Source organism: Pleurodeles waltl, chromosome 3_1 (assembly GCF_031143425.1).
Source record: "Pleurodeles waltl isolate 20211129_DDA chromosome 3_1, aPleWal1.hap1.20221129, whole genome shotgun sequence".
NCBI classification, from domain to species: domain Eukaryota; kingdom Metazoa; phylum Chordata; class Amphibia; order Caudata; family Salamandridae; genus Pleurodeles; species Pleurodeles waltl.
The window spans coordinates 163900117-163914773 of record NC_090440.1 but is presented as its reverse complement, the minus strand read 5'-3'; the positions used below and the strand labels follow the sequence as shown (position 1 = coordinate 163914773).

Genomic DNA, 14657 nt, shown 5'->3' with positions numbered 1-14657 from the left:
CGAGTCTTAGGACTGCTAGCTTAATTACACCCTTGCCAGGAATACTCACCATTTTTATTTTCGAAGAGCTTCTCCCAGTATTGCACACTACTCTATAAGACTGGAATTAAGTTTTTGTTTCCCTACAGGGACACCCCCCTGTTTAGAGTTTTACCCAAACAGCAGCAGGGTCCATGGCCTATTTTTCCACAAGTGAAACTGCACCCAGCCCCTTCCAAGGTGCTTCCACTGTAGGGCGTTACATCAGGTATTTGGGTTACTCTGCCCCTGCCCCTCAAGACCCTCAGAAAGAACCGGTTATCATAGTCTGTGTGTGACCTGCATGTGGACATTAGTACAGTCGGCCTGTCATGGTACGTCTCTGTATCTTCACTTCTGTCATCCTAGAAACTACACCTTCTGCCACAGCAGGGTAATACCGAGGCATAGAGGGCACGCCACCCTGGCACAGCACCAGCTAGGCCTGCCAACATTAGCCGAACATGTCAAGGGGCAGGGGTTTCATCCGTTGGGTAGTTGGAAACTAGAGTTAATTGGATGAGCAATTTCCCCTACATGGGCGGGGGGGAAGGGCTTCATTATTATTTATTTGTCCAGAGTATCTTTTTGTCTGCAGTTTTTCGGGCTCATCACATCTTTATTAAAAAAGGGAGAAAATAAACTGCTTTGGCCATACTCATCCCCACCCCTTTCCGAGGGTCCTGTTGATGTGCACACATCCTGTGCTCACGAATGCACTGAAAGTTAAGGCACCCATTGCCAGTGTGCGTTTACACTAACTTAGTGCCGGCTGAATAGCAACAGAACAGAATCTCTGCCAACTTCATGGAGGAAGTGAGGCATGGTGATGATGGACGATGAGTGACTCGTCCTTATGCGGATGCGAGTAGCACCAAGAGACCTGCAGCACAGAGTCAAATAGCAGTGTCGACACTAAACTTCCAAAAGAAGGGCCGAGGAGGGGGCTGATATCATCCAACTCTTTATTCCCTTGAAGCATCTGCTCTGCCTGGAGTTCAAGTTATTATATGGCAGCTTCCTTACATAATATCAAATTGCTGTATATTTAATTCACGTTTGTTCTCTATTCTGGAACTTCTACCCAGATGTTTCTTGGATATTTGGGAACAATAGCATTCGCAACAATGCACATCCTCTGAATCTTGGCATGGGTTATGTTTAAAGAAAGCTCATCCTATGTAATGTGAATAGCCCTCAGTAGAGTTCAAGCCTGGGGTATGGGAGATCTTTTTCAGTTTCTTTTATCGTTTGTTCTTACCTAGCTGTGAGTGACGTATATGCAAGCGGGGACACGAGGGTAAGGCATCTCAGGAGATGGTGACTGCAGGGTGATGTGTATATGTCCGTGGCCATCACCTTTAATGCTTTAACCTGGAATATCTGGGGCATTCCCTGCCAGAAGACACAGAATTTATGCTTACCTCGGGGTCAGGCACATTCACTTTGCATGTCTCCAGGAGCACACCTCATGAAGGGAGAATTAGAGAAGGTCTGCAGGCATGGAGAGGTTAGACTTTCGGGACCTGCTACTCTGTGTATGCACGAGGGGGGTCTCGATTTGGGTGGTGCATTCATGAAGACCAGGATCGTTGTTGACAAGGAGGGCCGATATGTGGCCTTGGGGGGGACTCTAGATGGGCGTCCCATTTTGATAGTATCTTTATTCGCACCTAACGCTCTAGATGGTGAGTTTTTAGACACTCTGTCACCATCCCTCCTACATGATCCCAGTGCACGAGGGCTGTGGGGGGGAGATTTCAACTGCATACATGACACTAACATAGACCGCTCCCTACCTCCTCTCCGGGCACACCAGGGATTCAAGCGACAAATCACTTTCAGCAATGGTCCAGGGTATCTGACCTGCATGCTATTTGGCGCTTGGGTCATCCCCGGAGGCAGAATACTCATACTATGCCCCAGGCCGGCAAGTACATACCCGATTAGCTTATTTCATCTGTAACTCTGAATGTTGGCCTCTGTCACGCAGCTCTGAAAATTTGGGCAGAATGATATCTGACCATTGTCCTCTGATGGTCACGATGCAATGAAGGGGACCTAGACTGTCATTCCTACGTGGAGGCTCAGACCGGAAGCACTGCGTGATGCGTCATATAGAGACGCCACTGCCAAGCATCTCCTATGTTATTTTGAGGAGAATGATGGGAAAGGTGGATCCAAAGGACTGGAATGGGATGCTATAAAAGTGGTCATGAGGGAGCACTGTATAGGCACGACCTCAGGGTTAAGGCATCCCTCACCCGGACTGTCGTGGACCTGGAGGTGTGTAAATGGATGTTAGAGGTCGAGGAGGTTACACTGCCCACTGCTCAACCACGTCTGACGGATTTACCTCATGAATACCACGAGGCAGTTAGTCGGCTATGTGACATGGACTATAGGGCTTACCTAGTTCGCCAGCATGCAGACAACGATAAGCCGGAACAAACGCTGGTGTGATTGCTGCGCTCAGATGTGCCCAGGACCTTAATGGGTTTCAAACAGGATAATGCAGGCTATGCAATAAATACTCGGGTGGATATTAATACTGTGTTTGCTTGGTATTACGAGCAGTTGTATTCTCCTCCCCCAGAGCTCCTCCTGATCAGGTGCAAGACTACTTGCAGAGAGTGACCCTTTCCCACCTAACCCTGCTACAAATGTTTGAGCTGGAACAATCCCTCAACATGGAGGCAATCCAAACTGCAACAGAGCAGATGGCCTGTGGTAAAACCCCTGGCACGGATGGCTTCCCATGAAGTTTTACACAACGTTCAGGGCTACCCTGGCTCCCAAATTGTTGGAAATGTACCAGGAACTGCAAGACCGAGGCATACTCCCATACTCTCTCCGGGAAGCCCTCGCTGTAGTTTTATTGAAGGCAGGTAGGGAACCATTCGAGATAGGCTCTTATCTCCCATTAGCAATTATCAGCATTGATTACAAAATATTGAGCAAAGTCCTTGCAAATAGGCTATTACCAATGCTTGAGACGTTGATCCACACTGACCAGTGTGTTTTCATTCCGCAGTGGGCGGCGTGCTACAACACGTGTTGACTGTTATATCGTGGGAGAGGTAGCCGGCACGGTTGAACTTCTAGTGATGGTCCCACTGGATTTTGAAAAATCATTTGATACGCTGAGTTGGTCATACCTGCTTCAGGTGTTGGAGGATGTGGGGGTGGGCCCTACGTTTCTTGGTTGGGTCAGGTTACTATATTTGGAACCTCGAGCCAGGGTGTGCACTGGATATCATATATCACATTCTTTTGCCATAGGAAGGGGTACCCGTCAGGTTTGCTCTCTTTCGCCTACCCTTTTTGCTCTAGCCATGGAGCCCCTGGCACCTTTATTGTGAGAGAGGGCCCATCCTCGGGTATCCGGGTTGGAACAGACTGACACATTGTGTTCCTGTATGTGGACAATGTGCTGGTATACTTAAGAGATCATGTTAACTCTCTGCCAGCCCTCTGCGAGCTGTTGGATCAATTTGTTGACCTGGCTGGCCTCAGGGTGAACTGGGGTGAATCCTGTGTCTTCCCCCTATAACAGGTGGACCATGGGCATGGGGATGCGATATGGTAGGAACGCCTCCATGGAACATTGCGACCTTTCGTTACCTCGGTGTAAATGTTTACCACACTGACAAAGTTCTCAATGACGGGAACCACAACCGGCCTGTGAACTTGATCCAGCAATCCATGCATTTTTGGATGCGGCTGCCTCTTTCACCCATGGGCTGGGCTTCTATTGCAAAGATGCAAAGACTGACTAGGTCATATTTCAGAATGCTGAAAGGCCTGGAGTCCGATCTTGTGTGGGGAACCACTCTGAAGTGAGTCTTGTTTCCCATGCTTCAGCGCCCTGTGCTCTAGGAGGGCCTCGGAGTGCCAGACTTGGAGCTGAACTCTGCAGCTGCACAAATGCAATGAACGGCCCAGGGGCTGGATATTGGGAGACTGGAGGGAGAGAGTAAGCTGGTGAAAGCTGACATTGGAGCCTCGGAAGTGTCGGATTGGCGGCTCACACCAGGAGGACGTGGCTCATGGAATGGGCAGGGTGGCACGTGTAGCCAAGCAGGTCTGGAATAGATACATGCATCCCAGATATGCAGAGGTTCCCTATGCACCACAGTTGCCTTTATGGAGTATGCCAGCCACCGGGGAGCAGCCATGGTCGGGCCTTCTGAGGTGCACTGGATTGCCCTGCACGTAATATAAGCATGTGCACAGATTCTAGGTATGTCACTCCCGAAACCTGTGTCCAGCACACCGTATCCAGGTGCATTCCAGGTGCTAAGGTGTGAGCTGGTTTTATCAAACAATTTGAGGACACAAGTGTCCCAAAGCGTAGCCGCACCAAATCCCCCTCGTAGTCGCCAATCATGTGCCATAGCCCCTGCTTCCGCCAGGGACCACCTATGGGAAAGATGGTGCAGTTAATAGCAGAGGGTGTGGGGCTTTCCAAGCCATGGTGATCTAGCGCTTGAAGAGGACTAAAGCAAGATCCACCAATTTTAGGTAGTGTTTACTGCACTTGGTATGCTAAGTGATCCGAAGACAGCACAGAAGTGGCTCAGGCAACAAGCGCACGTCTATCACTGTTGAAATGGGGTCCATTACCTGTACCCAGACAAGTACAAGCAGTAGGTACTCGCAGACCATGTGTAGAAACATGGTACAGCATGGACAAGATGAGGAAGTCCTCGGGAACATCACATGTAGGCGGTGTGGTGAGAGGTATGTTTGGTTTAAATAATTTAATTATTCAATTCATCAGCCGCACAATATGCAAAATGTGCTTCACCTGCTCCAAGACCATAGCCCAGTGCTTAGGAGTCAACTCCACCCCCAGAGAGTAATCTCACCTGGATTTGCCCCATGATGCCCATGCCAAATCTCCCACCTGTAGGGCTGCATATAGCACAGAAGCCGCCTTGTGGCCCAACCCATGTGTCAAGAGTCATTGTAGGGCCAGGTGTATTGTTGGTTTGCTCTGACCCACCGCCCACGTATTATGTTGGGTTGACTATGATCACTGACTCTCTTGCAATACTTATCAATTTAACCAGTAATCTAAATGGAAGTCTTGTTTTAAATGCCAATAAAGAAATGTAAACAAAAAAGAAGGCAGTCAGCCTTTTCCCTAATATTTCTGGTTTATGTGTGGCCATTTCCTGGCTGCACCTTTATATATGTTTGTTCCAATTCTTTCTCAATTCTCAGTGCATTCTCTGCACACAATCTTGATTTCCTTGTGTTTCCGGTTGTGTCAATCTGATTTCAAATTCATGTTTTATTCTTTTGCTCGCCTTGTGAAGGTAGCAGTATTGGCAATTGGGACCCACTTATTACGGCCTTCAAAATGTCCCAAATTGTATCCCACATCACCTCACTATTGTCATTTTCAATGAACATGTGTTTGCGCAACTTTCAAACTGATGCCCAAAATACTTGATCTCTGAAGGTTAAGTCATTAATATATCATTGTACAAGTCTTGGGTGGTTGGGTGGGGCTATTTCCGGCAGTAATGTGACAGGGGCCAGGTCTGATAATATGTAGGTACTGATTGGGGTGGCGAGCGTAAATTGCAACAACTGTCCACTGAACAGGAAAAAAAGACGATCCTTGTATACAAACACCAAGGAGAGCTTAATCTTGCAAAAGGGAATTGGGCGCTTGTGGTGGATTTTTTTTCTCACAAGTCACATATTTTCCGTAGAAAGGAGAGTTGTGATATAAGTCCATCAAATTAAAATTTCTCATTTTGAAAACTCAGCCAAGGCTGGGAACAAGTTTGAATAGAGCCCTTTTCTTCCCTCATCGGGCCATATACTGAAAATGCATTATCCACCTCCCTTCGACTCAGTTCAGCCACTGCACTATTCTCCATTTCATACCAAAATGTGATCTCTGAATGTTTAAAGTTACTATTAAAAAGGGTTTATTTACAGGTCCAAATACACTGTGTTTTAAAATTTGTGACAACTCCTTACTCGTTCTTAAGTTCTTAAGTGACCACCTCCTTGGGATTGCATGGGTAGGAGGTCCCTTCATACCTGCTCTCATGCATTTTTCTTTGGTGCCATCTCCCAGCATATGTTTCGTGTTTTTGTAGTTCCTCTGCAACATAATACGTCAATCAATGACATAAACCCAAAACAATGCGTTAACCTAATCATGAAAAACACTATTACAAATGTACATCCTATATCAAAGACTGAATAACCTGTCCACATCCAGCCTAACTTGTAAGGATCAGCAATTGTCCAGAACTTCAAACTCTCCCTCCCAAACAAAGCACATTCAGGAAAATTATAAATGGACTGTTTAAGCATCATTATCAAAATCTAATGATGAACTGATACACCCCTTTTCTATAAAACTACAATAGGGCTTAAAAAGGATATCTGTAAGGTTTGATTTATTTGTGCAGGGTTTGACTTAGTCCTTTTCTGAAGAGATTCCGTGAGGGCTTTGTTCTGTCGGTTACCTCAGACTCCAGGTCCTTCTCATTTTTATTATGGTTGCTTCTTCAGTTTTCCCCATTATGTCTCGCCCAAGAGGTTCTTGACTTTTTCAGTGGCCTCAGATTGTGGTAGTTTTAATACTTCTTTCGCCTCCTTCAACGTCTTGACCACAAAAGGTTTGGTGTTAAGGGAAAAAGACAAGCTGAATGAAAAGTCCCACCGGATCGTTACGCATTGTAGATGGGTTGGGACCTCTTTGAAGGCTAAAGTAAGAAACAAGACTTCATGAAAGATGCTTATATTGTCTCCTGTGAAGTGAATGTTGATCATTCTTTGAGTTGCCATCACGGTTTTCCTCTTTAACCTTAAAGAATTGATTTGTTGCCAGGATGCTGACAACTAGGTTTTTATGACTTTGGAATCCAGACACAACCCTGATCGTGTGGTCAAGTTCCATGGTCTGGTCTTCAGGGAACTGGAATATGTGATGAATAAAGGCCTTGACACAGCCTTCAAGTGCTTTGTTGGAAACTGCTTGGTTTATTCCCCTAATTCTTAAATTGTGCCACTGCAAACAGTTGTCTCTATCTTTAATCTTGCCCACCAGATCTTTATAGTTTAAGGGTGTCTACTGTAGCCAATAATTCATCTTGCTTGTGTGCTTGGTCCATCAGGCTGTACTCCACAGTCTGTGCTGGTTTCAACCTAATGTATTAAGTGGTCAAAGTCAGTAAGAGCCTTCGTGAAATGGTGCCTTAGGGCTGTCATCTCATTTTTGAAATCTTATAACAAGAGATGTATGTGCCTTTTTGCGGTAGGTGCCCTTGAGTCTTCAAGACAAGGTGATTTGCCTATGGCTGACAACCCTGCATGTTTCACATCAGTATTACCTTGCTTCGCCTTCTTCTGTGTCGAAAGCTCATCTTCTATTTGAGGGAGTTTTGGATTCCTTAAGTTTTGCCACCCCTCACCTGCAGACATATCCCTTTTGGGAAACACAGCTCCTTTATTAGAGCTCTCTTGCGGTACAATTTTTCTGCCCATAGTATGTTGAACTAGAATTCAATATATTGATATTTTCTCTTTGTTGTTCTCAAGCAAGGTGTGCATGCTTTGGGGGCCGAATGAATAACCATTCTATCCACTCACCCTAAACGGGTAGGTCATTCTCTGCGATGTGAGGCCCAGGTGGTATTTTAGTGGTTGCTCTTCTTGGCCATGGGAACAGGACTTCTCATCTCCCTAGCGTTGATGGCTCTAGTTACTGCAACCAAAGACTGGGAGAATAAATCGTATGGGTGCCTGCCTTCACTGCTAGGCTGATACCTGGATAGTCCTTTTTCAGAAATCCGTCCACTTCAGTCTGCTGCTTCAGATGGCATTGCATCTCAGGCTTGAAGCTTTGCCAAGAAAATTGGACACTAAAGAGTCAGTATTCACCATCTTGGAAAATGAATTATCACTATCTACATCTTCTAAGTCGTAAACCTAAGCCACATACCTAGGAACGGTAAACTTGTCAAAAGCTTTCCAATATTTTTAAATTAAATAATTAATCAATTGATGGATTGCCAACCAAGGGTTTTTGATCTTGTTGAAAATGACGAAAAACATCACCACTGGAGTTAGGATTTGATTTCACCTCAGGATAGACAGACTCTCTCCTAAAAAACAAAAATCTCTGGCAAGTTTTTTTCTGTGGAGTTAACCCAGGGCATCTTCCATAACTAAAGCACAAGATCATGAAGAAGAAGACGAAATTCCTCAATGCTTTTGTGGGTTTTGCATGTTAAATCCAAGGAGGAAAGACGTTCTTTTAAAGTCTTTTTCATATGTGTCTTCAAATACAAGTCACACAACCCTTCCACCAGAATATCTTTTTGCCCTTCCTTAGATGATAGATGATTCTCCAAGGGGTTGGAAAGCAGAAGCCTCAGAGAAACACATTCCACGCTTAGTTTTCTGTGCGTGTTTGCCTGCGATCGTTGCTCACAGCCCTTTGACGAACAACCAGGGCCTAACATCAGGTCTCTTTAGATAGCTGCACAAAGCCTGGCCAAAAAGTAATCGCATAAACACACAAAATTTTATTTCCAGTTCTAAGTAACCACATTTTCCAAGCAAAAAATATTGTCAACATGCATAATTAAACTGTTCTCCAGGTAACCAAATAAAAGCAGAAGCACGCCCCCGCCTACCAGCAGTGCCAGACAGCGGGCCCTTCACACATACTCTGAGTTTCGCTATGTCTGAACAGCAGAAACACGTCCGTTCGGAATGGAGACTTACCTCTTGCATGCCTGCCTGATGAAAGCTGTGGGGCACTGAAAAAACAACCTTGTGGCCCATGAAGAATTCAACCAAAAAGGCAAGAGTGAGATGGGATGGCCTCCCGTACATCTATGTCGACAGAGTTCCCTGCCTCATACAGTGAGCTCTGCAGATGCGAGGAGAGACGTAACAGACTATAACAGACTACCTGTCTCCTTGAGACAGACATAAAACAAGCACTGGAAACGCCAATATGTTGGATCTGTGCAAGAGCAATTGGTTTTGCCAATGTGTTTTAGCCATGTTGTACACAAGCGTGGCTGCTGCTCAGCATGGATAAATGTTAGTGGCATAGAGAAGAGTAGTGTGGAGTGGAGTTGAGCGTCATAGAGTGGAGTGGCATAGAATGGAGTAGAGCAAAGTGTCATGGAGTGTTGTACATTGTCCTTGAGTGACGTTAAGTGTTGTGGAGTGGCGCAGAGTAGAGCGGAGTGGCGTGGAGTGGTGTAGAGAGTTGTGGAGTAGTGTACAATGGAGTGGTGTGGAGTGTGATGGAGGGAGTAGAGTGGAAGGGCGTAGATTGAAATGGCGTAGCATGGAGGAGAGCGTTGTAGACTGAAGTGGCATAAAGTGTCATAAAGTGGAGTGGCGTAGAGTGGAGTATCGTAGAATGGAGTGAAGTGGCATAGGGTGGAGTAAAGTGGCATTAGCTGGCATAGAGGGAGTTGCATGCAGTGGAGTAGAGTGTCCTAGAGTAGAACTGCATATAGTGGAGTAGATTGTCATAAAGAGGAGAAGCATAAAGTTGAGTAGAGTGTAGTACAGTGTAGTGGTGTGGAGCATCATGGAGAGACTAGAGTGTAGTAGAGTGGTGTAGAGTGGAAGGGCATAAAGTGCAGTAGAGCGGCATTGAGTGGAGTAGAGTGACAAAGTGGAGTGGCATATAGTGCCATAAAGTGGAGTGGCATAGAGTGAAGAAGAGTGTCATGGAGTAGACTAGATTGGCATATTGTGAATAAAAGTGGTGTGGAGTGGCATGAGGGAGTTGCATGGAGTGGAATACCTTGTCGTAGAGTAGAGTGGCAAAGAGTGGAGTAGAATGTCGTAGAGTGGATTGTCGTAGAGTTCAGAGCAGTTGAGTGACAGACTGGAGTAGTGGAGAGTGGAGTAGAGAATTGCATAGTGGACTGGCGTAGAATGGAGTAGAGGGTCGTAGAGGGGAGTAGCATGGAGTGGAGTAGCAGAGTAGAGTAGAATAATGTGTCGTAGAGTGGAGGAAATTAACGTGGAGTTGCATAGAGGGAATTGAGTAGAGTGGAGTACAGTGTCACAGAGTGGCATAGAGTGGAGTAGATTTTTGTAGAGGGGAGGAGCATAGAATCGTAGAGTGGAGGGGCGTTGAGTGGACAGGTGTACAGTGGAGGGGTGTAGTACAGAGTGGCATAGAGTAGAGTGCTGTGTCATAGAGTAAAGTGGTTGATTCATTTCCTCTTGACATTAACCATCTTCATCAAATCTCACGGTTATTAACCACATGTGGGCTGATGCAAAGGAAGTGTCTCTACTACGGCCACACGCTGATCGTAACTACTGCAAGCACTTGCAAATCTAATAGGTCTGGCCTTTTGCAAGCATTCAATGTTCTTTCAATGTTCTTTCACTGTTAGCAATTTACTTTAAAAGTCTAAAAGTGCCACAGAGTAGAGTAAATTCCACTCTAGATTGGAGTTCTGTGTTGCAGAGTAGTTTGTTGTACAGTGCCTTAGAGTGGAGGAGCATAGACTGGACTGGCGTAGAGTGCAGTGCCTTAGAGTGGAGTGGCACAGAGTGAAGTAGAGTGGGGTGGCATAATATAGAGTGAAGTGGAGTGTGGCAGAGTGGAGTGGTGTGTCGTAGAGTGGAGTGGCATTTCGAATGGTGGAGCGGCATACAGTGCAATGGCAAAGAGTGAAGTGGCTTGGGTGTGGAGTGAAGTGGAGTGACATGGAGTGTCAGAGAGTGGAGTACAGTGGCTTAGAGAGGAGGGGCACAGAGCAGCATAGAGAGGAGTTCAGTGTTGTAGAGTGGAGTAGTATAGAGTGGAGTGGCCATGGTGTGGTAGCACACTGCCACGACAGACAATATATTTTCAATTGAAATTACCATTACCTTAGCAGAAACAGTTTTACTAATAAAACTATACCATGCACAAACAATAATGTGTGGAAATGGCATCACCTATTGTACTGATTTGTTTTGATCGTATTAAAAATGTGTTTGCAGCATACTTTGCAATTACAAAAAAAGTGCTTCATTTGTGCTTTCCTAATTCTGATATATTGTTAAATATCTGCACATTTAATTTATAGACATTTACGTTTTATTGTATGCTAAAAAAAGCTGTTCCTTTCACAGCAAGATTGTCACATAAATTCTCTCACTTTAAAGTCAAAGAAAGAAAAGTAAACACCAGGCTCTCTCAGAAGCCCGAGCCTGACATTTTACCTCAGACTCTGAACGCACAGCAAAGGTGACAAGATAAGCACAACACTTAAAGGCCTGATATCTGAAAGAGAGCACTTGTAGAAGAATACAAGGAGTGGTGGTAAGCAGGCTATGCTCCACAGGATGGACCAACTCAAGCTGGATAGCTTCAAACAAATAAAGCCAACAATTACAAAGGAAGCAATTGTGAGTTCCACATACCCCGCAGGACCCTACGCTCAGCACAGCTCTATCTCGCAGAAGTACCCTGCATCGAGAAAACCATAACAGGAGGACGCTCCTTCTCCTGCCACGCACCCACCGCCTGGAATGCCCTACCCATCCACATCAGACAAACCACCTCCCTCCCCAGCTTCAAGAGGGAACTGAAGACATGGCTCTTTTAATTATCCTCACAGGTACCCCCTACACTCCCTTCCCCCTCAGGCCCTTGAGATCCTAACAGGTGAGTAGCTGCGCTTTACAAACAATGATTGATTGATTGATTGAGTTACAAAACACAAATCCAATGATAAGCAATGGGCAGAATGCATTCCCAGGCAAGCTTTGAGAATATTGCAAATAAGTCTTTAGCAAATTAGATAGATGCGTTCTCTGGCAGGCTTTGGCCTATATAGGAAGACCCTGCGGCATCATGCCCATTACATGCATTATAAGTAAGGGGAAGCGAGTTTAGTAAAAAGTAAAAACAGACTATAAAATATCTGTCCTGGGGGGGGAACTACTCTCATACAGTAAGGAAGGGAACAACGCATATGCAGATATTGTATGATTATAGAAAAGAAAAGAATGAAGTAATGGGCATGTAGACAGCACTATGTTGTTGCTGTAAGAAACGTGGTTATTAGTTGAAGGGGATACGCACCCACCTCAAGTAGTAATCACACTTCATGTCAGTAGTCACTAAATTAACCTGAGACCATCCCTCCTGGTAGATATGGCACAGAGCAGACAGACTTAACTTAAATGGAATGTGTAAAGTACTTATTCAGTACTACAACGGTAATTAAGTCAAAATGCAAAACAAGAAAATCCCAAAAAGACTTTGAAAACTTTGAAGTTTTAAGTTGAAATGGTGCTAAGATGCCATAAGTGCTGCAAAGGGTGTCGCTTGTTATTTGTATGATCATAAGACTATATATATATTTTACAGCCCCAGCATGTTCTGTTGAGGTTAATTCATTTCCTCTTGACATTAACCATCTTCATCAAATCTCACGGTCATTAACCACATGCGGGCTGATGCAAAGGAAGTGTCTGTACTACGGCCACACGCTGATTGTAACTATTACAAACACTTGCGAAACTAATAGGTCTGGCCTTTTGCAAGCATTCAATGTTCTTTCACTGTTAGCAATAGACTTTAAAAGTCTAAAAGTAAATATGCTGCCACCTACAGGAAGCGTGCATGTTTGCAGCAAAAAACAAGCATTTGCAATGCACACGGTCTCGTGTTTGCTTGAGCTCGAGCAATTAGCATTGTAAACTCCTAACCCGACTTTTCTTGCCACATAAATTGAAAATGAAAATGAAACAGTTTCACATAACTAACTGGACTTTTCTTGCCATATAAACTGAAAAGTAAAAGTTTCATATAAGCGAGCTGACAGCTGCCATCAGTGCAAAGCCGACACACAAACGGAAATAACAGTCCACTCGTAGTGAAACCTACCTATCGGCAAAAAGGCAATTATCTACGTAAATGGCAAAAGTGCAATTAACTATGTAACAGGGCCGATCTCCTGCTAAGCGCTCGACTTTTGCCAAGCGAGATCGCGCTGCGAAAAAAGAGAAAAAGTAGTCCACAAACTGCACGGAAAACAGCGAGCCTCGTATGTTTTCAGTACTTGGTTGCTGCGCTCGAGGAGGGCTCACCACCGGAAAAGGCATGACGTATGCATGCCTTCCACTAGTGAAAGCAAGCAGATTTTAAAAGGCAAGCCCACAAACCAATGAAAGACAGTGACGTGACATGGGCGTGGTTTGAAGCCCAAAGAGCGATAACAACACAGAACTGAGCGCTTTGTGCTCGCCCGTAATAAATCAGTAAAAATGACCCATCGCAAAAATAAATAAAAAATAAGTTAACGCAGACAAATGGAAGCAGTGATTGTCAGCAGCCTTGCGCTGAAGAGGTCTTCTTTTTAGGTGGATGTGCACATGTATACATGAACAGGCAGTCACTCACAGTGAAGAAAGCCAACAGCTCAAATAGTCTTGACACTCCTGCCTGTTGCTGAACAGTGGGCACAATTCAAAATGTGAATGACGTCATCAGCTCAATGGATGATGAGGGCTAAAACTCCCTGACTGAATCTATGTGGATGTATTTTTTGTCGTTTTGTTTTGGAAAACATAAGGTTGGCGAAACGATTAACATTGTCTCTAGGACAAACTCAAAAAAGGTTATTTGTTGCCGTGGTGCGAGGAAGAATTCTGGATGATGTAGGCTGTGATTCCATTCATTGGACTAACAAAAATTCATAAATGGCTTTGTGGCTAACGGGTGTGGATGCAAAACTACCTTTGTCTGCCGGATCACCACGTGGGCTAACATTAAACAGAAGCTTTTGTGTTGCGGTCTGATCTTTTTAAGCCAAAATCAGCAGATGTCCAAATCAGAAATTACAAGCAGGTCTGATGGGAAGCACGGCGCGCGGAGTGACCTCTCGCGACACCTCCCCTCTTCCTGTTCTTGTTTCCGCCCGACCCCCCCTGGCAGGAAGCGCAGGAAAGCCCGTCTACTCACAGCTCCAGGATGAGCACCACGTCGGTTCTATTCTCGTACACATCGTGTAATGTGACAATATTCGGGTGCTGGATTTGCTGCAGGATGTTCACCTCGCGCTCGATCTCCTCGCGCCGCACTCCCCGCCGGCTGACCCGGCTCTGGCGCTTCTTGATGAACTTGGCCGCATAGTCCATCCCGGTGTTTTTCTCTTTGCATTTCTTAACTATTGCAAATTGCCCGCTGCAACAAAAAGACGCAGAGAAAACACTGAGTAAAGCCTTGAAAAAAACACAAATCTCTGAATAACATAATGCAAGCGTTATTCATAGTAACAATGCAAAATGGTGCTTTTAGTGAATGGCTGGAGCTTCTTACTTCAACAAGCATTAACATTTTATATTTCGCGCCATTTTATTTTGTATCATTAAAATGCCTCGTTATAACTTGTTCCCTTATAGATTAAACAGAGAAAGCACAAATTACAAATTCCCTGACAATCACACGTTGAATGGCCCTACATCATTTCAGTTAGAAACTAGTAAAAAAGCAATGAATTTATATGAAGCTTAAACAGTGCTACCGCCAAATAATCCCATAGTTGTAGCTGAAAAACATGACTAATATTTTATTGTTTTTACTTGGGAAGAACATTAGACGCCACTAAACAACAATCGAAACA

General features: G+C 44.8%; 1 protein-coding gene across 2 annotated transcripts in view; it reads right to left on the bottom strand.

Annotated features, from left to right (window-relative positions):
* Positions 1–14657, bottom strand: part of DAPK2 (death associated protein kinase 2) — a 372045-nt gene that overhangs the window by 138999 nt on the left and 218389 nt on the right. For both annotated transcript variants that reach the window (XM_069222058.1, XM_069222057.1), the window contains exon 3: positions 13997–14218. In XM_069222058.1, coding sequence (XP_069078159.1) covers positions 13997–14218 — 222 coding nt within the window. The remainder of the gene's footprint in view (positions 1–13996; positions 14219–14657) is intronic.